The sequence below is a fragment of the Myxine glutinosa genome, chromosome 13, assembly GCF_964187855.1.
Source record: "Myxine glutinosa chromosome 13, kmMyxGlut1.1, whole genome shotgun sequence".
Classification (NCBI taxonomy): Eukaryota; Metazoa; Chordata; class Myxini; order Myxiniformes; family Myxinidae; genus Myxine; species Myxine glutinosa.
The window spans coordinates 34,639,939-34,666,796 of record NC_136273.1 but is presented as its reverse complement, the minus strand read 5'-3'; the positions used below and the strand labels follow the sequence as shown (position 1 = coordinate 34,666,796).

The 26,858-nt window shown below is 48.1% G+C and overlaps 1 protein-coding gene across 1 annotated transcript in view; it reads left to right on the top strand.

Moving 5' to 3' along the window:
• The window catches only part of LOC137438334 (cilia- and flagella-associated protein 157-like), a 34,722-nt gene extending 8,359 nt beyond the window's left edge, over positions 1-26,363 (top strand). The window contains exons 3-6 of the mRNA XM_068133452.2: positions 12,158-12,311; positions 15,540-15,807; positions 25,946-26,076; positions 26,207-26,363. Of these exons, the coding sequence (XP_067989553.1) occupies positions 12,158-12,311; positions 15,540-15,807; positions 25,946-26,076; positions 26,207-26,363 (710 nt within the window). The remainder of the gene's footprint in view (positions 1-12,157; positions 12,312-15,539; positions 15,808-25,945; positions 26,077-26,206) is intronic.
• The last annotated feature ends 495 nt before the right edge of the window (positions 26,364-26,858 follow it).

The following is a 26,858-nucleotide window of genomic DNA, read 5'->3' as shown; positions in this document are numbered from 1 at the left end:
CAGTCCGAGCTGACGTTTACGGTAATCTGCCCTATAATTTCGGATTGCTACGCAATTGCAGTCGTAAAACAAAAGACCGTCAAAATAAAAGACCGATGTGGCTTTTCAGAGCGGGAAAAGTCGTTCTATTCACATTCCGGAAGCGGCGTTGCTTTGAGCGGCAAATCCATAGAAAGCACGTAATGGTACAAAACCCGCTTGCCATCCGGGGCGAACGAGCAGCAATGGCGGCCATGCATGTCGGCGCAATTGTGCATGATGCAACGGGGAAAACGTGCAACCGAGATCGCTTTTTGTAAAATACTTTTTTCCGTAAATGTATTGGAAAATTGACTTGTTTTGAAGCCAAGTTTTTTTTCTATCCCCGTGTATAGTACGCACCCCCAACTTTTGACTTTTTCCGATAAAAAAAAGTGCGTCTTATACACCGGTATATTGTTTCAAAATAAACAATGCAGTAGAAACTGAACAACTATTGTGCAAAAAGACAAGTCTTTCAGAGAAAAGTATTTATTGTCAAATACAACAAAGACTTGGTGGGTATCTAACTGAGCAAGTCAATGTTGCCTGCAAGTAAAGAAGCATACACCAAGTATTTCGGCCAGTGCACTGTTACTTTTGAAAAAACCCTGTATATATAAACACACACACACACACACACACACACACACACACACACACACACACACACACACACACACACACACACACACACACACACACACACACACACACACACACACACACACACACACACACACACACATGGAATATATGCAATTTTTTTTAGTACACAAACTGGCCGTTTGTGTACTTTCTCAAGCGGGCCTTTCTCAACTCTTAGTTGAAAGTAAGTAAGTAAGTTTAAAGTAAGTATTGAAAGTAAGAATTAAAAATGAAATACCAAAATGTCTAATTTACATAAGTATTCAACCCCCTGAGTCAATACTTCGTAGAAGTGCCTTTGGCACTCGTTACAGCTTTGAGTCTTCTTCGGTATGTCTGTATCAGCTTTGCACATCTGGATTTGGGGAGTTTCTCCCACTCTTCGTTGTAGATTTGCTCAAGCTCTGTGAAGTTGGATGAGGAGTGTCGGTGAACAGCAATCTTCAAGTCTTTCCACATATTCGCAATGGGTTTCCTGTCTGGGATTTGACTGGGCCACTCAAGGACTTTCACGTTCTTGTTCTGAAGCCATTCCAATGTTGCTTTGGCTTTATGCTTGGGGTCATTGTCCTGTTGGAACGTAAATCTCCACTGCAGTGTCAGATCTTTTGCACTCTGAAGCAGGTTCTCCGAAAGGATTTGCCTGTATTTGGCTCCATTCATTGTTCCCTCTATCATTACAAGTCTCCCAGTCCCTGCCACTGAAAACCATTCCCATAGCATAATGCTGCCACCACCATGCTTCACAGTAGGGATTGTGATAGATGGGTGATGAGCTGTGCTCAGCTTCCTCCAGATGTAGAGCTTTGCATTCAGACCAAAGAGTTCAATTTTCATCTCATCAGACTATATAATATTGTTGCGAATATGGAATTTGGCCTCCATATCCGCTTGTAAATATTCCCCTATTTTCTCCAATACTCCCCAACTTTCCCCAGTCCCCCATTCCCTAGTCCCATTGCATGTAAATAACAATCAGTAGAGCCGACCTTCCCCTTATTCCCCCATTAAATGTCGTGCCCAGGTCCACCGCACCACACGTAGACAACTTTCGGACATCTTCCTAGTTATTCTTAATCTATGTCAGTTAAGGCCTCGTTTCCATTAATTATGACTCTTCGTTGCACCAGAATGTGATTATATGGCATCAGTAGTGAGTTTAGGACCTTTCCCATACCTCCTCCCATCTTCTTCTCCAAACAACAACAATAACAACAACTACAACAACAATTACAACAACAACAGAGGAGATGGCGGCGGAGCGGGGGAGGATGCGTCCTCACACCGGCTCGATTAGCTCCAGACCATGCGCTCCACGGGGTTGCCCCGAAGGGGCTGGCTGTCAGCTCCTCGTCAGGGGCGGAGCCAGTAACCCCCCCACGCACCCAATGAGAAGCAACGTGCCGATTCCACGAGGCGGAGCTAACGAGCCGAGGGCGTGTCACTCCCCGCCGGATATACGTGGCCCCGCGCCGGATGTGACGTCAGATGCGCCCCCAGACTGGAGAGAGAAGCCACCGCCACCCCCAGCGCGACGATACCTCCCCGCATCTCTGGACCGGACCGAGTCGATTCTGCCTTGAGCCAAGAGTGCACCTTGAGCCATCGACTGCCTGCCTTTCCTAGCCATCAAACCCCCGTGTGAGTCAGCCGTTGTCCCGTGTGTCTGTCGTCTGTCCGGGGTTAATATAAGAGTGTGTCTAAGTGCCTGTCTTCCTGTAATATACCTCTAGCCCCTGTAATCTAACCTTTTCCGTACGAATATACTTGAGAATTGAAACATTGGTGTCGTATTGTGTTATTGTAATCCAGCCGGGTGTCTTCTTTTTCTTATTGAGCCAGCGTAGCGCGACTTCGTCAACGTCGAGTATAGTCGGGTAATTTGTGCGGACACGACGGCCATTCCGCTCGGCCCACCTTAACATCAAAGTCGTGTCTGTAACAATTGGTGTCGGGAGTGAGATTCGAGGCCCGACCAAATTTTGAAGAAAAAAAAAAAAAACGAATAGAGGAAAAAAAAAAAAATTTGGTCAAAATTTGGAGCGGCCGAAATTTGTTTTGTTTTACGAAACTCGAATTTTGCAAGTCGCGCTATGGCGGATCAAGACGGCTGGGGTCCGGTAGGGGAGAGTGAAGCAGGGTCGGTCCAGGACCAAATTGAGGGACATGAGGGACATGAGGAGAGCGAAGCAGCGAGGGTAGCAAACGCACAAAATGGCGCCTCGCTGGTCACCGCGCCCGCGACCGTAGCAGCGCCGCCGATGGATTGGGGCCTATTTATGGAACAAATAAAGGCGCTCATGGTCCAGACAAGTGAAGACCTGAGGAATGACTTGGGAAACCAAATGGGGGTAATGAGGGACGAAGCGAGGGGTACCGGTGAGAAGTTAGACAATAACTTTGAGGAGTTAGACAAGAAAATTGGGAAGTTAGACAATAATTTTGAGGGGTTAGACAACGGGATAAAAGAAGTGAAAAATGGGTTAATGGGGGTAGAAAATAGAATGGCTGCCCAGGAGAATCAGATAGAGGGAGTGAAAAATGGGTTAGAGGGGTTAGAAAACAGTATGGAAGGCAAATTGAGGGACATGAGGGACCAAGCGGAAAGGGAAGTTAAACAAATGGAGCAGCAGATAGAGGGGGTCAGAATGGGGGTAGAAACCAAACTGGATGCTCACAGGGAGGAAATGGAGCAGATGAGGGTGGCATCTGGGCAGGAGATGCAAGTGATGGGAGAGGAGATCAGAAGAGGAGTGAGTGAGGAGGTCGGAGGAGTGCGCGAGGAGGTGAGGCACTGTAAGGAGCACATGGAGAAGGAGGTGAGAAAGGGGACTGTAAAGTTACAAGGGGGCATAGAGGACCTGACGCAGGAGGTGGAGCAGCTGACGGTGGGACAAACGGAGTTAGTGGAGCAGGTTCAAAGGAACACTGCGGTATTAGGAGGTTTAAAGGCGACACAAAAAGAAATTAAAAACGACTTGATAGCGACAAAGAGGGAATGTCAGATGGTACGTGAGGGACTGACAACGAGGTTGGACGAGGTGATAGAGGTAATGGAGACGAAGGACCGGCAGGTGAGGACGCACCTGGAAACGGTCAAGGTAGCCTTAGAGGATGAGCTTGAGGAGACGTACCGGGGAATAAAAGAGGTGAAGCACAAATTAGAAGAAGTGGAAGAAGGGATGAGCGAAATTAAGAAGCGACGGAGAGGGGATAACAAGGAGATAAAAGAGGAGATAAAAGAATTGGTCCAAAGTCTGTGTTTGGATCGTGATGTGCTCATTAACCGGATGAGGGATTCGCAGGTGATGGAGGAGAAGCGAAGAGGAAGAGGACCCGGTGTAAGTGGTGACCAATATGGTCGTGCGTATGATGCGCCAGGGGATTTAAGAAGCTTGGGGGTCGAGATGGACCCGGGTGTTCGTGAGAGGCCGTGGGTGAAGTGTGCGACAGGTCTGGTGTGCGAAAGAGGAGGTGTGCAAGAAAGTCCGACTCTGGGGTGTGTGAGGAAAAAGTGTGTACCAAGGAGTGAGTGTGCAGGCGAGAGTGAGTCGGTCGTAGCGCGTGTGCGAGGGAGCACATGGAAGCGTGGTGTGGTGAGTGTTACAGAGGGTGTAACGGGAGAGTGTGCGCGAGAAAGGTGTGTGACGGACAGGTGCATGAGGAAAGAGTGCGCTGTCAGAAGTAAGGAAGAGTGTCCACCTGTGGTGAGTGTTACAGAGGGTGTAACGGGAGAGTGTGCGCGAGAAAGGTGTGTGACCGACAGGTGCATGAGGAAAGAGTGCGCTGTCAGAAGTAAGGAAGAGTGTCCACCTGTGGTGAGTGTTACAGAGGGTGTAACGGGAGAGTGTGCGCGAGAAAGGTGTGTGACGGACAGGTGCATGGAGAAAGAGTGTGCTGTCAAGAGTAAGGGTGAGTGCGTTGTCACGAGTGGAGGTGAGAGTAGTGAGAGTAGTGAGAGTGACAAGGAGCGTGAGTTGGTTGTGACAGGTGAGCGAGGATGTACACCTGGGATGGAAGGATGCACACCTGGAATGGTAGAGCGTGAGTGGGAATGCACGCTGGAGTTGGTGGTGAGGCACGTGGATGGGTGTGCGAATGAGGGCACACCTGTGATTGTCACAGAGGAGGTGACAGAGGAGGGGGCGCGAAGAGGTGTATTGGTGAGGTGTGCGACCAACGAATGTGTGCCAAAGTGTTCGGTGGTCAGGTGTGTGACCAAGGCTGTGAGTGGAATGGGTGTACCTGGGTGTGTAAGGAAGGGTACGAGGAGCATGGGCACAGCTGGATGTGTGAGCAAGGAACGGGCTGCGGGGTGTAAGCGTCCAGGTGAAGCATCGACGTTACACGGGTTAGAGGTTAGAGCGACTTTTAGCCGAAGCAGGCCCTCGGTGCGTGCCGGGCCTCGCTTTGAACGGCCGCGTCCAGGCTCCACTAGGCGGAGCTGGCAGCCCGATAGGAAGGGTCGTTATGGCGACCACGTTTTGTTGAGACGTGCCGGCAGGTCGAGATCGGGACATTGGATGGTTCCGTGCCGAGATGGTGCGTGGGATCTCGGCCCGGGTAAACCTCCTTCCCTGCACCGAGTGCTGGACGCATCCAGCCGCTGGCACAAAACAACCAGCATCCATTGCTTGGCTTCACGAAGCCGGGCTTTGGACAGGGAGTGGCGCACCGAGAGGTATTAGTGAGTCGACTGGGTGATGAGGTTAGTGTTTTGGACCCAAAATTAGAGAAAAACAAAATTTGATGATTGGCAAGGGATTGGCAGTAGTGATTGGCAGATGATGGGCAGTGATTGGCAAATTTTTAATTTGTTGAAATTTGATGTGCAAAATTGGTAGTGAGAGACCCCCGATGTGGTGGGATGGCAAATCCACCATCCCTCACAGGGGGGGCAAAGGAGCAATAGTTTATGGGGTGTATGGCAGTGAAAACTAGCCCGGGTGGGTTAGGATATTGTGTGTAGGGATCTAGAAGATGACATTAGGTAACGTTAAGATTAGTTAGTGACTGATACCTGTAGTGGGGACACAGGTAGATTAGTATGGATGATAATGACGAGGGAGCGCAATAGTTTAAAGGGACGACTGGGAAGCGCAAGTTTCAGAAGGGAGTAGTTAGCTGAGATGATGCCGTGTTTGTGAGAATTGAACAGGTGTGATTGCACAGGTGTGCAACTGGACAGGTGTGTGGAGCAGTGTATGAGTAGTGAGTGTGTGGATCAGCGCGAATGCGCTTGGGGAGAGAAGGGTGCAGGTGGCACCAGGTGTGAGAGCACAGGTGTGCAGGTACAGGTGTGTGGAGAGAGTTGGAGTGAGTGGTACGGAGTGGTGTGCATGGTGCGAAGGTGTGGATGGGGGAAGAGTGGACCCCTTTCACGAGCACCCGGGGCGGGTAGTGTAAGTGTTAGGTAGAGGGTGCAGGTAAATTGTGGTTGGATATTGGCATTTGTGGTGCGGTTGCAGAATGGTGTTGTGAATGGGTGCATTAGTGTTGTGGAAATGGCTGGGCGTGTAGCCTGTTAGTGTGTGTAGTTGGTTGGGCACTCCACCACTGTGAGGATGTCGGCCAGGTGAGGCCGCAGGTGGGCTCTGGGAGCCGGTAGTTGTGAGTGGGTGCCTGAGGATCCCGGGTGTGGATCGGGCAGCCCAGTGCCAGAGAGGGCACGGAGTGGGGAGAGAGCCAGAGGGCCTTCCCCTGGTAGTTAGGTTAGGGTAAGGAGCAGGTAAGCTCGGAGGCAACTGCAGTGGTGGAGGTGTGCAGGTGGGTAGACCCACTGGGAGAGGTGCACGTCGCAGCCCAGAAATTGTACGAGGGCACCGGGAGATGAATCGGGGGAGTGAGACCCCAAATTGAAGAGCACCACAGTTTGGCCAATGGGAATTGGTTTTCAGAACCCATAGTGTAAGAGGGCCAATGGTTTGGCCGGAGAAAGACCCCGGGTAGTGTAAAGTTGTTAAAGTCATTTAGGAGATAGTTAGGATTGATGAACCTGTCGCACCATACGCAGCCACTTACCTGTGGTGATGATGATGACTCCACACCTGTGTTTTCTTTGTTTTGTGCAGGAAATGAGATTGCTGTGGATTTGTGAGACGCATCACGACGTGGATGAGACATTGGGGTGATTCCATCTCTCCCTCCTTAGGAGGGACTGATGATGAATTGGTGATGGCAAATTTTGATGTTGAGTTGGAGATGGCAAATTTTGATGAGAGTTGAAAATGGCAAATTTGATTGGTTAGGAGGGAGAGAAGACGAATTTGGTATATGGGAGGAACGGGGAAGACAGTAGGGATGTTTGTTGATTTGTAAAGTAGATGTTTATGGGTAGTGTTGTGTTGTGTGGATACAGTAAGGGGTAAGGGAGGGGCCATGTAGGTTACCTGGTGGGGGGGGGGGGGGGGGGCGTACGATAGGAACGTACCTGTCTCACCTGGTTCCCATGTGCCCCCAGTGTGCATCACCTTACATTGCGTGCACTTTTGCGCCCTTACCACCTTACTCACTTGTTTCTTCTTTTGTCTCCCACCTCCGAGGATCTGGCTTTGGGGTAGAGAGAGAGGAGAGAGAGGTGCTGGCTGCGCAGTTGTGGGCCTGCACTTTCGCTGTTTGCTGCCGGGATCGATACACCATATGGACCGCAATGTTTGTGGCCACCCACAATGGACCGCAGTTCGTTTGCGGCCAAGCACCACCCGGGGATGGACCTATGGATCAACGTGGCACCTATGCCATACAGGTGAACCACTAATAGTTAACACCACCAAGTGCACCACAAGAAGAGCAAGAGACACCTGCAGGGTTAGGGGTTGTCGAATTTATTTTTATTCCAATGAACAATGGTGACTGCACCGATTGGTGGTGGGGTGGTGCTGTTGATGCTCGGGAAGGGTGCTCTGCACGTTATTAAAGGCCGTCGGCCACAGAGCACTCGTGGGTTGGTGTATCGATGTTGGCAAGCGCGCTCTCTCTATGCATAACATCTGCATGTGTTCCTCCAAAAACAGGTCCTGGATCGTAGTGTAAATAGCAGCGTAGTCTTGTAAATAATGCTCCCTACCGGCTGTATGTTTAGTTTGAGAATTCTTTCCGGATTCGGTTATCCTGTGGGTGTGTTTCTGTGAGGAGAAGGGTGCAACGTCGCAGGGGGACATATTTACTCATTTGTGAATATCTGTAAAACTGTCGCACTCAGGGTAGAGTTAATAGTAGAGGGAACTACATTGCGTGCCACACTAAAGTAGGTAAAAATTTATCGGGTCGGGACGCCCCGAGGGTAGAGAAGGGTGCAATGTTGCGAATATGGAATTTGGCCTCCATATCCGCTTGTAAATATTCCCCTATTTTCTCCAATACTCCCCAACTTTCCCCAGTCCCCCATTCCCTAGTCCCATTGCATGTAAATAACAATCAGTAGAGCCGACCTTCCCCTTATTCCCCCATTAAATGTCGTGCCCAGGTCCACCGCACCACACGTAGACAACTTTCGGACATCTTCCTAGTTATTCTTAATCTATGTCAGTTAAGGCCTCGTTTCCATTAATTATGACTCTTCGTTGCACCAGAATGTGATTATATGGCATCAGTAGTGAGTTTAGGACCTTTCCCATACCTCCTCCCATCTTCTTCCCCAAACAACAACAATAACAACAACTACAACAACAATTACAACAACAACAGAGGAGATGGCGGCGGAGCGGGGGAGGATGCGTCCTCACACCGGCTCGATTAGCTCCAGACCATGCGCTCCACGGGGTTACCCCGAAGGGGCTGGCTGTCAGCTCCTCGTCAGGGGCGGAGCCAGTAACCCCCCCACGCACCCAATGAGAAGCAACGTGCCGATTCCACGAGGCGGAGCTAACGAGCCGAGGGCGTGTCACTCCCCGCCGGATATACGTGGCCCCGCGCCGGATGTGACGTCAGATGCGCCCCCAGACTGGAGAGAGAAGCCACCGCCACCCCCAGCGCGACGATACCTCCCCGCATCTCTGGACCGGACCGAGTCGATTCTGCCTTGAGCCAAGAGTGCACCTTGAGCCATCGACTGCCTGCCTTTCCTAGCCATCAAACCCCCGTGTGAGTCAGCCGTTGTCCCGTGTGTCTGTCGTCTGTCCGGGGTTAATATAAGAGTGTGTCTAAGTGCCTGTCTTCCTGTAATATACCTCTAGCCCCTGTAATCTAACCTTTTCCGTACGAATATACTTGAGAATTGAAACATTGGTGTCGTATTGTGTTATTGTAATCCAGCCGGGTGTCTTCTTTTTCTTATTGAGCCAGCGTAGCGCGACTTCGTCAACGTCGAGTATAGTCGGGTAATTTGTGCGGACACGACGGCCATTCCGCTCGGCCCACCTTAACATCAAAGTCGTGTCTGTAACAATATTTTGTCTCATTCTCTGAGTCTATCGCATGCCTCTTTGCAAACTCCAGGCATGCTGTCATCTGCCTTTTTCTCAGGAGGGACTTGCGTCTCTCCCATAAAGCCGGGATTTGCGAAGTGCTGCAGAGACTGTTGCCGTTCCGGCAGGTTCACCCATCTCAGCCAAGGAACTCTGAAGTCAGAGTGGTCATTGGGTTCTTGGTCACTTCCCTGACCAAGGTCCTTCTTGCTCGGTTGCTCAGTCTGGTCAGATGGCCAGCTCTAGGAAGAGTCTGGGTAGTTCCATATCTTGGGAACTCAGGTCTTTCAAAAGTCCAAGATTTAAAACTCCGAGAATAGATCTGTGCCTTGCTGCTTCACCAAGTTTGGGGATTCATTTCATAATTTCACCATTTTGGTCTTTGGTCACAAGCAAACGTTTATGTGGTATGCCATCTTGACGAGCCCAAATAAGAGTGAAATTAGGGTCAATGGCTCTGCTTTCTTTTACTTGTGACTTTTAAATGTCGATCAAGACATCAGTCGTCCCAAGGAAGCCATCCGGAATTGGAGATGAAGTGATGGTGCACATCCGCATGATGTTTCGTGACATGACACTTTTGGGTCGGAGGGACCGTTTTTAGGTTATTATCACACCCGGCTGCAACTAAACCTCCTATCTGGTGAGCAGCAGAGCAGAGACAATGCGCTCATGTGGTGGACAACCATCGCTGTTCACAAATCGTGTGGCAATAGCTGATATGGGATGCCGCTTCACCAAGTTAGGGGGTTTAATGAACTAGTACACCCGCTCAATACGGGAGCAGAAAAAGGGTCATTCCTCTTTGGGGTATGTAGATTACAATCGATCTAAGGTCGGATCTCAAGAACATTGGGTGTGTGTTCATTTACCAAGTTTCTTGTGGAGAGATCACCAAGTGGTTTAAGCATTCGAGCAAACACTCCATTCAAAACCCTTAAAGAACGCCTGGCTTGGCAAGCGCTAGCTAGCTGCTTGGTAAATGAGCACAACCCGAGCTTCTCCCTTACAGTTTTGTCTCAAACAGCAGGAGCGAGTTTCAAAAGTTCGCTACGAAAAATGCCACGGTAGCGGCAGAAAGGGCAATGTTATTAACCCAACATTGTGGGTTATTTCGAGTACAGTAGATCTTCGCTCAGTTCTGTAAATAAAGTTTACTTCATGGATGTCGGGATTCCTCCAAATTTCTTCATTTACTGTTATAAAGAGCATTAGCGACTGTTTAAAAAGCTAAGCATACGTGTTTGTGGTTTATAATATTTTTACTTCCTGTAGAAGCCGTTGCTCCCACGGAAACGCTATTATTACGACTAGTACCCGACTGCAAAGCCGCAATGAGCCGGCGAAGCCAAAGCCTCTTGCCACTATTTTACCCATCACTATGGCATCAGTAGGTTAGGTAGTTGGTAGTAGGTAGGTGTAGTAGGTACCGTACCTGGTAAGACTTGGTAAAAGAGAAGAGCAGAGTCCTCCCCAATACCTACATACAATAAATGTCACAAGAAGCTTAAGGAAGTAACTATACGATGTGCTAGCTTAAGGCCTATTTTAAGAAATTTTAACTGGGCTTAACATACGTTTTCACAGTATGTGTGTAGTCTTCTAACTTCAGTCGGTCAGGACTGGTTCTCTGTGGGCACTGCGGCTTCCCCCACCAGAAGAAGTTAGCTTGCAGTAAGATCAGTGCCGACAGATCAGACGATAGCGCCGTTTCAACGGCAATGTGTCTGTCGTTAATCAAACCGTGTCGATGGCACTGATTGGCTGACCTAAGCGATCGCTGATTGGTCAGCTCACAAAATTTCGCTAATTCAGACCTAAAATGACACCATTTGCATTCTGGATGAGATTAAAATTGATAAAATTTATTTCTTGATTAATTCGGTGAATTCCGTCTCAACTTCGGATATTTCCGGCCGTGAAAAACTATCCCCTACGGCCGCGAGATTTCTAAAAAATAATTCTTCGTCAATTTTAGAATATTTGACGCCGTTTTCACCCTCCGAAACGCGTAATAAGCTTTTTTGAAATAATTTTTGAAATGCTCGAATCTCATTTGTTCCGGTGTTTGGTGACGATTTTCGTTGAAGATAACGAGGTTGGTCTTAAAGTATTTTAATTACACATTAGAGGTGCATCAGATTGTGAATCAAACAAAGACGGGTGAAACAAACTCCTATTGAACTTTTTCTCAATTTTTTTATGCATACTTCCGCATCCGGACGATGGCGGCCTCCATTGAGTTATTTGGTTTTAGAAATATTTTTTCAAATGCTCGAATCTCATTGGTTCCGGTGTTTGGTGACGATTTTCGTTGAAGATAACGAGGTTGGTCTCAAAGTATTTTAATTACACATTAGAGGTGCATAAGATTGTGAATCAAACAAAGATGGGTGAAACAAACTCCTATTGAACTTTTTCAATTTGTTATGCATACTTCCGCATCCACAAGATGGTGGCCTCCATTGAGCGATTTGGTGCGTCACAGCTTCGGAATTCTCAAGCCAAGGGATCCAGCATAATCTGGTTTTCAACATAATACGTACGCGTTTATTCACAACACCGGCTCTGCCGGCTATAAGCTATTTATACATGTCATCACTGCAGGAAAAACGCCTTGGGGAAGTGGGACATTATTAGTATCAATATTGTTTTGTAATAACATCAACAATATGGGATTATCATTAATTTTGTTATTAAATGCATCTTTGGAAAAACGGCATGATAAATCTCCTTCTTTGGACAAACGCCACGATAAAGCTAATTTAACAATGATATACACCTCAACACGCAACGCCATTGACGGCGATGGCAGGGAAAACCCAATTGGGAGGGAAAACCCCCTTGGGGAGGGGCACAAATGAATGCGCTACAAACTTCATTTTGTAACCCTTCGTCATCCTGTCAAGTTTGGTTGAGATTGGATAAGTAACGACAGAATGTATTGGCGTCAAAAATTCATCAGACAGATAGACAGACAGACACAAAATGGCGTATTTTAGTATGATGATGTATGTGTATTTTAACTCTCACCTCTCCTATGATCTAACATTTTCTTGTCCCATTGTTCGTTATTGGTCTCTTAGGTGGTAAGCTGGCCATGTTGAGTGACTTTAATGATCAGAGGGAGCATATTATGGCTCACATGGCTATGCTGGAGAAGAACAAAGAAGAGCAGCAACAGGAGCATAGAAATGCACTGCACAACCTTGAAGTGAAGTCCATTATGGATAAAGAGAGGTAAAAGGCCAATCCTCACCAGACATCTGCACGGCACATTATATACACCTTCATTCTGCATATCCCTGCATGGAAAGATCTACAGCATACACGTACCAAATTATGAATGAAGCTTCTCAACTCTGAGTTAATAACGAGAAAGCATCTGAAAATGCAAAGCCTGTCTGTATCCGTTTGTGTTAAGACATTCTTCTTCTTCTTCTTCCATATTCCCAAAACAACGAAAACAGTTTAACAGGAAATACAAAATGAAAATTGTGATTTCATGCAGCCTTGATCTTTCAGCTTTCGATCTAAAAAAAACAAAACAAATCAGCTTCTAGCTTTTAATTGGTGAACCAATTATGTGACTCAATATGCAAATTCTTTATATTTCAGGTCAATTGGACAAAAATTGATGATTTTATGCAACCAATGCAATTTTATGATGATTCAATGCAATTGATGATTTATGGACCGAACTCTCTTATCTGTCTCCCTCTTCCAAATCCTGGTGGCATCTGGTCAAATCTGTTTCTGGTGTTTGTTCCCCCTCCATCCCCTCCCTCACCTCAAATGGCCACACGGCTGACTCCGCACGTGAAAAAGCTGAATGCCTCAACTCTGTGTTTGCCTCTAAATCTTGTGTCCCAAACCCATCCCTCTCTGTACCCACCGTACCCAGCTGCTCCTGGACTCTGTGTCCTTTCCTCCTAACAAGGTGGAAAAGTTTCTGTCAACCCTCGACTCGGATTCTGCAACTGGACCTGACGGCATCAGCCCACGGGTCCGAAAATCCTGTTCTTCCGCTCTTTCACTCCCTCTCTCTGTTCTCTTCACCCTCTCTTTTGCTCAAGGTCATCTTCCATCTGCTTGGAAATATGCCAACATCACCGCTTTGCACAAAAAAGGTGCAAAAACAGATCCCAGCAACTACAGACCAATCAGCCTTCTCCCAATTATCAGCAAAGTCATGGAATCCATCATTGCTTCAGATATGAAATCTTTCCTCTTCTCCAATGGCTTGATCTCTGATCATCAATTTGGTTTCAGACCTGGACACTCTACTCTGGACATGCTGCTTCTGCTTTCTCAACAATGGATGGAGGTCCTCAATGCCAAACAGGAAATTAGAGCAGTCTCCCTTGACATATCACGTGCCTTCGATACGGTCTGGCACCCCACTCTGCTCACCAAACTCTCCTCTTTTGGTATCCATGGAAATCTCCACGCATGGCTGGCGGACTTCCTCTCTAGTCGTAGTCAATGTGTGGCCCTGAATGGGTTTCTCTCATCTCCTCTTCCTGTTCAGGCTGGAGTTCCACAAGGCAGTGTTCTGGGCCCTGTGCTTTTTCTGGTCTTCATCAATTGATCTCTCTGACTCTCTTGAAAATCCTCTGTATCTCTTTGCTGATGACTCTACTCTCTGTCGCTCCATTCTTCATCCCTCAGATCGGCAGTCTGCAGCCTCCTCACTCTCTGCAGACCTGGACAAAATCACAGACTGGGCAAACAAGTGGAACATGTCTTTCAATCCTGACAAATCTCACACTCTTACGATGTCTCTCCGAAAAGACTGACTGGACAACCCCCCCATCCACTTTCTGAATAATCCTCTCCAAGAAGTTCTGTCACTCAAGCTTTTGGGTCTCGCTATCTGCCACGATCTTTCCTGGGAAAACCACATTTCAAATCTGGCCTCCAAAGCCAGTCGCCGACTGGGCATCCTCCGTCGTGCGAAGTCCTTCCTTGGTACACCTGAGCTCCTCACCACATACAAGGCTTTCATCCGCAGCTCAATGGAATACTGCTCTCCCCTCTGGGCTGGTGCTCCTGCCTCACACCTAGCTCGTCTTCACGCTGTTGAAACCAAAGCATTCAGAATCATTGGAATCTCCCGCGATGAAGCTAACTCCAAGGGCCTCTCACTCACTCACCGCAGGCAGGTTGGTGGTCTTTCCGTCTTCTACCGACTCCTCTCTGGCCTTGCCCCCCCCAGCTCTCTCTGGGCTCTGTCCCGCAAATATTCCTACAGGTCGCACAAGATCTGCCTGCAACCCTCTTATGGTCAAACTGCCAAAATCAAGACTCTCTGCTCACCTTCACTCCTTCATTCCTCTTTTCTCCCGCCTCTGGAACAAACTCCCTCACTCTCTTCAATCCCACTCTACCCTCCACGTCTTTAAAACAGCTGTTCACCACCATCTCTTATCTTCCCCCATCCAAAACCTTGATCTTTTCTACCCCCGCTAATTTCACCCCAATTCCACTTTTTTGAAATACCAACTTCTGTCCTGGAAGTCCTTGGTGTCCCTGTGTTTTATACTTCTCCCTCCCTCTCCCCCCCCCTTCCCACGCCTCCTCCCCCCAAGCCCTCTCCCTTCCACACATCTCCCTGCTCTCAAATGTTGTGTTTGTGTGCTTCCCCTTCTCTCCCTATCTTGTTTCCCGCTCCCTCTTTTTATATATTTTGTTTGTCTGGTTGATTTGTTTGTGAAGTAAATGTTAGCTCTTTCACAAGCCTCGATTCAGTATACCAAAAAAAACAAAAAAACAAAAACAAAAAAAACCTTGACCATTGACCTTTTGATCTAAAAAACAAAAAACAATCGACTCCTATCTTTTGATTAGTGAACCAATTCAGTGACCTAATATGCAAATTCTTAAAATTTCAGGTCAAGTCAGATGAAAGTTGACAATTCTATGTGACGCTGACCTTTGACCTTTTAACCAAATTATTAATTTGCCTTCACCCTCCCGCTTCCCCCTCCCCCCCACACCCCCCACACCTCCCCCTTCCACCCCTCTCCCATCCCTCCCCCCCTCTCCTCCCCCTCCCCCCTCCGCCCCTCTTCTCCCCTCCCCCCCTCTTCTCCCCTCCCCCCCTCCCCTCCCCTTCCCCCTCCCCCGCCCGGCAATGCCGGGTACTTCTGCTAGTATTCTCATAATTAAAGCTTTGTTGAAAATTTGATGACAAAACTCAAATGGTAAATATATATTTCAGGTCAATTGGATGAAAATTAATGATTTTATGTGATGCTGACCTTCGACCTTGTGACCAAATTATTAATTTGCCCTCTCTTTGTTGTCATAATAAAGCTTTGTTGAAAATTTGATCTCAAATGGTAAAGACGTTACGTGACGGACGGACGGACGGACACACACACACACCACACACACCCCTGCTGTGCAGGGGGCGGGCTAATGATGCACGTCATTAATGAGTCAACCAACAACCATGCTCCTCAGACTGCAGAAGGACACGGCAGCACAGGTTAATACCTCGATGAGCGAGTTTCGTAAGGCCTTCGAGCACCAAATGGCGGGAACGGTGAAACGCTCAATGAAGGAGCGCGTGGTCATTTCAGTACAGCTAACACACGCGGCCAAGAGGGCAGCTGAGCTGGCACGTGAGAATGACGACATGCGCTCAAGGAACCAGGAAATGCGTCTCCAACTTGGCTCGTCGGAGAAGATCAAAAAGGAGATGGCACAGAAGACCGTCCACCAAGAAAGAGTACGTTTTCATGTAACACCATGCTGTAAAATACAGCCATAGCAATTATTCACTGTTGTCTGAACATTTACATATGCAATATCATTTTGTTCATGCATGACTCACAGCAAAATACAATTCGATATTGAAAAAGCCAGGGTTGGAATCCCGACCCAGCGATAAACTCCCATCCGGTCATTGAAGGATCAGACCATGCATGATATGAAAACATGCTAGATCAGGTTATTGAAAAGATCAGATTGTGCATGATATGAAAACATGTTAGATCAGGTCATTGAAAAGATCAGATTGTGCATGATATGAAAACATGTTAGATCAGGTTATTGAAAAGATCAGATTGTGCACGATATGAAAACATGTTAGATCAGGTTATTGAAAAGATCAGATTGTGCATGATATGAAAACATGTTAGATCAGGTTATTGAAAAGATCAGATTGTGCACGATATGAAAACATGTTAGATCAGGTTATTGAAAGGATCAGAACGTGCATGATATTATAACATGTTAGATCAGGTGAATGAAAGACTCACACTGAATGAATGAATGAATGATCGTTTTGAGGCCATTTTTCCCCGCTAAGGCGGGGGTTAGCCTTGCGGGCCCCATGACCTCATGGTTCCCTTTTTGAGGCAGTTTTTATGGCCGGATGCCCTTCCTGACGCCAACCCTTAGTCACCTCTTACGATGAGCAGGGATACGGTGTACCTATTCTAAACCGGGGTACACACCGGGATCATTCATCCCAGCAAGCTGGTACTCAATTTGCCGATCTCTTAAGGATGACAGGCTGAGTCAACCCCCCTGATGTTAATTCAGTGATCGACCAGGATTCGAACTCAGGATCCTAGGATCCCAAGCCGGCACCCGAACCACTAAGCCAACACCAGGCTCCAAAGGATGAAATGACCGTAGTACCTCCAAATGACCGTAGTATCTCTGTGGTGTGGATATCAACCTATATAAACCACACAACAGGTACAGCGTTTCTAATCTGTTATGCACACAAAGCCTAAACTAATCAATCACCATCACCCATCACTGATGCACACACAGTGATGCTTTATTACTGATCGCGGTTTAGCTACGAACATTTGATGCCGATTCTCGAGGTAAAACAAGTGCATCAAAAACGGGGCTGTCTGGCATTCCCACAATTTGACGTGTAATGTCACTTCATTCTATATAATATTGTTACGGTTTTCCACCGCCCTTCCTACCCTTACCAAGGGGAGATTAAACCCCTTGTTCTTTCTGGGCCGGCGTAACCCAGACTTGAAACGCCCCTTCCGGGCAAACGCAAGGTAGGGTTTCGGGACCAAGTCTCGCACGTACCTAAATACCTGCGCCGCCACGGAAGCGGGGAAGCAAGCCTTGCACGAGCCACGTGTAATTTGAGTACACTGAGCGGATTGCGTACCACGTGGTCCATGCAGTTTTCCAGTATTGGAACCCGATTCGAGCGGTTCTATTCGTACCACGCTTAGTCAATGATGGAAGGGACGAGACGGTCAAATAAAGGAATAACAGGATTTAATTACTATTATTTACACAATGTACAAGTCGGTAGAAAGCAGACACAGAGCAGAACTTAGACAGTCTTATATAAACCCCAGACATGGGCCCGGTCACACTCACACAGGGGAATTGCAGGCAGGATGATGTTCACGCGCTGCCTTGGTCGTCCAGGATCGGCGGCCCGGCGTCCCAGCACGTCCCGCGAAGATGGCAAGCAGGTGGTGGAAAGGATCCTCGTAGCGCGTCTCTCGAACAAAAGGGCAGATGATGAGGCAGGAAGGTGGGAGGGAATGTACGCGTCTCTCGGCGGCTTTCCACGGTGCGTTGAGTCACTGGCGCTATCACTCGCGTAACCCAATGCAATAGAGGCTCAACCTCAACCGAGCGTCACTTTAATACGAGCGCTTATACTTGGTTCATGCGCGTCTTTCTCCGATCTCGTAACTCTCATCAATACGCGCCTCTCCAATAGCTCAATGCACAAGCTGACCTCTCCCCGAACTCCACTCAACGCACACTTCAACTGCCAACTCTCGACTCTGGTGGGGGCTTTGCGCAACGGGTTATATGGACACACCCTGAGCCCTCTCGAACGTTCCAACCACACCCTGTGACGCAGTGCTGCAGCCACACCCTCTGAGCCCTGATTGGCGGCTCGCGTTTACCGTCAGCTTCTCTGCCGCCCTCATTCGGTCCCTGCTCGATTTGCCAGGCCCGCCTCGTGTCAATTCGCGCCAAAAAGCCAAAGGCAGCACCAGGAGGCGTAGGCGGCATATGGCAATGGAGGCGATGAAAAGACCTAGTCTCATTATTCTACTCAACGCAAGACTAACACAGGAAAAGGACGATGCTCACAAATACAGTACTAAGAAATAACTGCACTATCGCGAGGCTACATGTTGTAATGTGACTAACTATGAGGGGGAAATTTAACCTTTATTGTACAAAACTCAAAACCGCAACACTACTCCTCTCCCTCGTCAGACTCGTCCCTGAGTCAAACCCAACAAAAATGGAACGACCGGTTTTGAGAATGAGCTGGAAAATTACTTTTACTTTTACATGTGATATATAGATGTGGTTCCCTCTAACATTTACTCTAACCCGTGGGTGCGACAGTTGTAAAACACTAAATATCTCCCCCCTATTGTGTTGAGTAGCTACTCTAACAGAATCACGCCCACAATTAACCGAATCTGGAATTTGTCAAACTAAACACATAGCCGGTGGGCAGCATTTTTATATACAAGCACAAAAAACTTAACCTTATTTACAGTTCTATGACCCAGGACCTAACCCAGGACCCATGACTGACTTTTTGGAAAGAAGATTTTAGGGGAGAGAAAGCACAGCAAAATCACAAAAACACTCATAAATTCACATTTGCTGCTTGCTTCTTGCATCTTCTGTGTGCATATATCAAACCGGCTAGCCCCCGGATCGGCATACAGGCCATTCCTGCTCTTCAGGGCTAACTAAACTTACAAATCTTCTCATCCCTAGCACACCATAATAAAAAATGCACAACAAATGCTTTTATTTTGCACAGCAGGGCCAACCTGACGTGGTCCGACTGCGTGACATTTATGCCACTCAAAACAAGTGGTCCGAAGATGCAAGGTGATCCTGCAGCAAGGTACTGCACAGCAGAGGTGCAAGGCCACAAAACTTGTGGTCCATAGTGTGTGTAATGTGCAGCAAAGTGTTTGTGGCAGCAAAGTATTGCACAGGTGCAGCAAAGTTATAACACAAGGACATGGCAGCAAATGCTGCGCCGTTCAGCTGCACAGATGTAGCAAAGTGCAGCAGGGGTGCTGCACAGATCGATGGTGCTGCACAGTTCCACCTCCAAAATGGTCCTGGGGTGGGGGGAGAGACAAAGCACGACCAGCAAAGCGGAAATGGCACAAAGGTACACAGCAAAACAAGGTAATGCAGCATGACGGGTGCGGAGGAGCGAGCAGAGCAGGCGCGTCCCTAGCCGTCCATACCCCCCATCGTTGGCTTACACTACCCTAGCCCTTCCTTGTATTTACAAATTCGTCTCTACGTCTTGTCTCCCATATCCCCCTCTAATTCCAAATTCGTCTCCCAATCCCTCCCAGGAAAGAAGGAATGGAACAAACACAATGTCCCATTACATCATGATGCGTCTTACACTCAAACAGTTCACTTGGTCCTGGTGTGGAGCTTCGTCCTCCTTGGTGAATGGCTGTGGATGGCGCAAAGGGGTTTCTCATCCTAACTACTTTAATGACATTTACTTTTAAACTACCCGGGGTGGTACCCTGCCAATCGGCCATCTTTAAACTATGTGGTTCTAAAAACCGAATTCCCATTGCCCACTCTGCGGTGCCCTTGAAATTTGGGTCTCACTTCCACAAATTTTCATACTGTGCCCTTGCACAATTTCGGGGCTGGGTCGTGTGGCTCCACGAGCAGGTCTACCTACCTGCGCACCTCCGCCACTGAAGTCGCAACCCGAGCTTACCTGCTCCTGCGACTACCTAAACTGGGGAAGGCCCCTCCTGGCTCTTTACCCCCTGATGCCCACCTTGGCATTGGGCAACCCGGGTCCTTCCTTTGGATCCTCGGATCCCCACTCAACAACTCACAACCACCCTAACTGGCTCTCAGAGCCTACCTGCGGCCTCACCTGGCTGACAAACTACAAGTGGCGGAGTGCCGCAATAACCATACGCCCCAATTAAGCCACACGCCCAGCCATTTCACTGACTCATGCACCCTCCAAAGCACTACTTGCCACTACCTGCACCACAGGTGTCAATATCCATACAAATTTTGCCTATACCCTCGACCTGGCTTTACACTGCCCCCCCCCCCCCCGGCTTTCGCGAATGGGTTCCACTCTTCCCCCACGGGTTCCACTCTTCCCCCACCCACTCCTTCGCACCATGCATTCCACACCTTTTATTCCACACCAAATATTCTCACACACCTCTTTTCTCACACACCTTTCATCTCGCACACCATTTGCACTCTCATACCTCCAACACAATTCCATTTGTCTTCCACACACAACTCTGTTTATTCTCACACAATTCCTCAAACACACAGCATCATCTATCTAACTGCTTTTCCCCTAAAACTCGTGCTTCCCCGTCTTCCCTTTACACTATGCACTCCCTTCGTCATTAACATCCACCTAAGCAACCTACGTCCGCACTACAGTACAGTGTCACTACTTAAATATTTTGTCTCTAAAGTCCTCTAGTTCCCTAACATTATCCTAGCCCTCCCTCGGCTAGCTTCGGTGCCCCATGGAGGTATTCATCGCTGGCCCCCCATGTGCCGATCACTGCCATCCCCCTAATCTAATGCTCATGGGCCCTGATCGTGTGAGGAATGGTTAAACTACCATTCCCCCACGTAGGGTACACTATTTCCATCAGTCCGCTACAGTTGAGCCTCTCCGTGTGGGAATACGTTGTCATTACGGCTCGGCTTCGAAAGGCCGAGCGATCCATGCGGGTGGTTTCTCCACTGTATGGGGTGTCCGTCCGGCATTTTTGATCCAGGGGAGGAGGCATGGATGGGCCGAGGTGCAGGGGCCCATCTCTACGCGGTGCCTCGCGGTCCCACGCACGATGGCCCAACCGCCCACGGTCGGAGCACCGCACCCGCCAGCGCGCGCGGCTCCGAACTCTCCTACCTCCCCTTGAACCTTGCCGATTGCCTTTACCGCCACGGCGCGGCACCAACCATACAGGGCGGGGGCCGGCACGGGTCGTGCACGGCGGTCCTTGTGAAACCGCCGCGGCATCGAACCCCGCCGGTCCCTGCTGCTCACAACTCACCAAGGGCTCACGTCGGCTATCCGTCGTGCTAAACGCTACCCCGGTCGGTGTCGATGCTTGAGCCGCGTTCTCACCACTCGTGACCCACTCCGCACTCGCACACCCAGCCCTGTGCCTCCCATACATTATGTTACCGCACACCTAGGCGCACTCACGCCCCTCACACACTTCAGTACGCACTCTTCTACTGCACACTCTCCTTCCACATTCTCTGGTGTGCATTCTCCCTCGCACACCGTACGTACTCGCACCTGCACACCTAGGCGGACTCATACCTTCCACACAATCCGTTACACACTCTTCCCGCACACAGTCTGTAACACCCATGGGTGTGCTCTCCTGTTACACACCCAATCATCGCACACTTTTTCTCCATGCACTCTTCTCGTGCACACTCTCGTTACATACTCCGCAACACCCACGGGTGTGCACTCTCCTGTTGCACACCCAATCATCGCACACCCTCTTCCGTTACACACTCGGTAACACCCCCGGGTGTGCACTCTCTTGTTACACACCCTGCAACACGCTCTGGTGTGCACTTTTCTCTCACACGCGTGCCAGTCGCCCTCGTACACTGCACAATGGACCTTCCACGACCACCCGGGTTTCGTTTCTTTCCCAAGCGCGCCAAAACCCTTTTCGTGCCAAACACATTCGCGCCATTAATTCTACTCACCTTGGGGACCTCCTTTCCCGCCAGCACCTGCAACCTTTTTATTGAGTTAGCAAGCCCGACATCACGGTGCAAATACAAATTTTGTGCGCATCCCATTACTTTCTCCCGCGATTTATTTCCCGATTCTACTGTCTCTTTGGTTTCAATCATTTCTTCAATTTGAATTATTTCTTTTTCTTCGACGATGGCCAGCGCCAATAAAATTTTCTTTTCCAATTCGGCGACCGTCGGCTTTTTTACACCCCGTGTCGCGATTTCCATACCCTTGGTCAACTTAGCTGCGCTCTGCCCAAGCTCGCTCCCCACGCGTTCCTCACATCGCGTCACCTCGTCGCGTACCAATGCGACCTCCTTGCTCAGCCTGCGCCCAATGTCCTCCCCCAATTTTTTTATGCCCTTCTTTGACGCTGCCATCATTTTTTCCAATTGACCACCCATTTTGTTTTCCAATTTTTCCATGTTACACCTGGCTTCATCTCTCTGGGTGTCCATTTTCCCACTTAGCTTTGCGGACATTTGGATTAGGTATAATTCGATGTCGAACCCGGGCCTGCCACCGCCACGTGCGAGGCGCCGCCATTTTCTTCGCCAGCTACCGCCCCCTCATAAATTTCCTCCTCTTCTACCAACTCTTCCTGTGGGTCCTGGGTCATCAATTCTACCTCTTCCTCGTCTTCTACCCCCACCGACATTCGACCGTCTTGGCTAGCCAAGGTACGAATACAAAATTTTGGATTTAATAACTAAATTTCGGTCGCTCGTAATTTCGAGAATTTTGGTGTCCAAAAATTTTGTCCAGGGTTCCAAATCCCCATTCCTGACTACCAATTGTTACGGTTTTATGCTGCCCTTCCTACCCTTACCAAGGGGAGATTAAACCCCTTGATCTTTCTGGGCCGGCGTAACCGAGACTTGAAACGCCCCTTCCGGGCAAATGCAAGGTAGGGTTTCGGGACCAAGTCTCGCACGTACCTAAATACCTGCGCCACCACGGAAGCGGGGAAGCAAGCCTCGCATGAGCCACGTGTAATTTGAGTACACCGAGCGGATTGCGTACCACGTGGTCCGTGCAGTTTTCCAGTATTGGAACCCAATTCGAGCGGTTCTATTCGTACCACGCTTTGTCAATGATGGAAGGGACGAGACGGTCGAATAAAGGAATAACAGGATTCAATTACTATTATTTACACAATGTACAATTCGGTAAAAAGCAGACAGAGCAGAACTTAGTCAGTCTTATATAAATCCCAGACACGGGCCCGGTCACACTCACACAGGGGAATTGCAGGCAGGATGATGTTCACGCGCTGCCTTGGTCATCCAGGATCGGCGGCCTGGCGTGCTCTCCACGGTCCAAGCACGTCCCGCGAAGATGGCAAGCAGGTGGTGGAAAGGATCCTCGGAGCGCGTCTCTCGAACAAAAGGGCAGATGATGAGGCAGGAAGGTGGGAGGGAATGTACGTGTCTCTCGGCGGCTTTCCACAGCGTGTTGAGTCACCGGCGCGCTATCACTCGCATAGCCCAATGCAATAGAGGCTCAACCTCAAGCTCAACCAAGCGTCACTTTAATACGAGCGCTTATACTTGGTTCATGCGCGTCTTTCTCCGATCTCGTAACTCTCATCAATACGCGCCTCTCCAATAGCTCAATGCACAAGCTCACCTCTCCCCGAACTCCACTCAACGCACTCTTCAACTGCCAACTCTCGACTCTGGTGGGGGCTTTGCGCAACGGATTATATGGACATGCCCTGAGCCCTCTCGAACGTTCCAACCACACCCTGTAACGCAGTGCTGCAGCCACACCCTCTGAGCCCTGATTGGCGGCTCGCGCTTACCGTCAGCTTCTCTGCCGCCCTCATTCGGTCCCTGCTCGATTTGCCAGGCCCGACTCGTGTCAATTCACGCCAAAAAGCCAAAGGCAGCACAAGGAGGCACAAGGAGGCGTAGGCGGCATAAGGCAATGGAGGCGATGAAAGGACCTACTCTCATTATTCTACTCAACGCAAAACTAACACAGGAAAAGGACTATGCTCACAAATACTAAGAAATAACTGCACTATCGTGAGGCTACATGTTGTAATGTGACTAACTATGAGGGGGAAATTTAACCTTTATTGTACAAAACTCAAAACCGCAACAATATATTACAATGTATATCGGGTATAACAATGTACGAAATGGACACCTCAGTGGCATCTTACAGGAAGTGGTTTACAGTCTTAATAAGCTATCATGTAGTTTATATTACTGATCCATTCGGAAAGCAACACGGCGTTTCACACACAATTACGGTGATGGCAGCACGACAACAGGTGATCTGGTTTAACATCTACGTGTTGCTGTATATATACTTGGTAAAAAAAGAAACGCAAGTTGATAAGATGCATTTTTAGCTGGGATGAGCAGCTCTATGACAGGACCGCGTTGTTGTTGGGGTGCCTTTTTGAATAGCGCATGCGCATACACTCGGACGTGCGCTGGTATGAGGTAAGAATATCGCGGACTAAAATCGCGATTTGTTTGAAGAAACCAGAATAAATTTAGCAACAAAGACAACATGAATGTTTTCATATCAATCTCGTTTCACAGAACTTGACACAAATTAGGTGTAATTATTGAATAGCGCATGCGCATGCATTCGGACGTGCGTTGGTATTAGGTAAGAACATCGCGGACTAAAATCGCGATTTGTTTGAAGAAACCAGAATAGATTTAGCAACAAAGACAACATGAATGTTTTCATATCAATCTCGTTTCACAGAACTTGACACAAATTAGGTGTAATCATTGAATAGCACATGCGCATGCATTCGGACGTGCGTTGGTATTAGGTAAGAACATCGCGGACTAAAATCGCGATTTGTTTGAAGAAACCAGAATAAATTTAGCAACAAAGACAACATGAATGTTTTCATATCAATCTCGTTTCACAGAACTTGACACAAATTAGGTGTAATTATTGAATAGCGCATGCGCATACACTCGGATGTTCGTTGGTATGACGTAAGAACATCGCGGACTAAAATCGTGATTTGTTTGAAGAAACCAGAATAAATTTAGCAACAAAGACAACATAAATGTTTTCATATCAATCTCGTTTCACAGAACTTTTTACTTTCAAATCATTCACCACACCACACCAAACAGAACCACACCACCGTTTTCACAGAACCACACCCACTTTCAAATCCCCTACCGACCAATCTGTTGTAATTGAATGTTCATGCGATTTTGTAAATTTTACTCGCTATATATATAGTATATACTTTGACATAAAAACTTGCGTTTCTTTTTTTGCCAAGTATATCTTGCAAGTTGACAACCATTTCACATCCCACTTCTGACACCCACGACACAATGTTGGTACACCCTGGCCCACACGCCTCCATGACGAAACCACATTTTAACGCGAACTAGCTAGAACAACCACAAATAAATCACTGAACAACGATCATTCATACCCTCCACAACAGCATCTCCACTCGTTTGGTATTTACAATTAGGGAAAAATAAAACTCTTACTATGCAGTTTGGAAAATAACGAATTAATCCCCTTTCTTTGAATCGCCCCACAACGAACCGCCCAACTGCCATCCGGTCAAGCACTTCCTGTCCCCGGAGCGGAACTCTTCACGTCATATCCGGGGAGCTATTTAAAAGAAAGGAAAAAAAAAAAGAAATATACAACACTAAACCGGCCTGTCTACACATTAATATTACACTATTATCAGTCGTTTTGTTATTAGAAACGGCCTTGGAAAAACGCCACGATAAAGCTAACTTAACATTGATATACACCTCAACATACAACCCCAATTGACGGGAATGGCGGGGAAAACCCACTCGGGGGAGAAAACCCCCTTGGGGAGGGCGGCAAATTAATGTGCTGCAACCTTCATTGTGTAACCCTTGGTCATCCTGCCAAGTTTGGTTGAGATTGGATAAGTAACGACGGAATGTATTGGGGTCAAAAATTAATCAGACAGACAGACAGACAGACGCCGGCCGAATTGTGTGTTTTAGTATGATGAGTTTAGGGTGTTAGATTGCACTGCTAGAGCAAAATGCATCCAAATTAGGACCTGAACATGTAATGAACTAACCATGCAATTGTGCATCAGGTGCTCTCTTCCCTTTTGGAGTGCTGTAAGAAGCAAGACAAGGAGCAGGAAACCAAGTTCAAGCATGCCGATGAAACCAGAAAGCTCGAGATTCGGAACGCTGAGCTTTCAAACGCCAATGAACAATTCAGGTTATTATGTATTTAAAACACCAACCCTTCAGTTTCCGTCTTAGCCTCAGTTTCTGAAATCCCCAGCAGATGTTAAAGCAGATGGATGTAATTGTTCCTCTTGGTCAGGCATTTGGTTTGTACCTGACAGGCTCGAGATGGAAGGGCTGCGGGATAAGGTGCAGCACCTGGACATGGAGCAGAAGGAACTTTTCAGTTTGTTCCAAGAGGAGAGGAGCCACATGCAGAAGCTGCAGTGCTTTCTCGCATCCACGGCCTCCGCTATGCAAGCTGGATTGAAGGCATGATGGCTAAAAGCCGGAGGGGGGAGTAGGGGAGGGGATCAGGTGGGAGACTAACTTTGCAATATGTAAATACAGCACCTACACACCCCTTGACTTTTTTCACATTGTTTTGTTACAGTTGGTTCACGAGTTATCAAGTGACCACTATATTCATCATGGGTGTGTGTCTGTGTGTCTGTCTGTCCGCAGCATAACTACCCGATGATATCATCCGATCTTGATGAAACTTGGGTGGGAGGTTGATTTCATGATCTAGTTGTGTCCCGCCTAGAGTGGGCGTATTGCGCCCATTGTGGGCGGAGCGACGCCCGAAAAAGATGTATTTTTAGGGGGTAATTGAGTTCAAGCTACATCTTCTCCGAGGTAGTTGGTGGAATCTGACAGGGGTTTCGGTATTTGGTTAGGCCAATGTCATGTGTCTAGCCCCACGGAGCTCGATTTTTCATTTTCGCCCCAAGGTCAAGGTCACAAGGTCACAAAATTTAGAAAAATCGATTT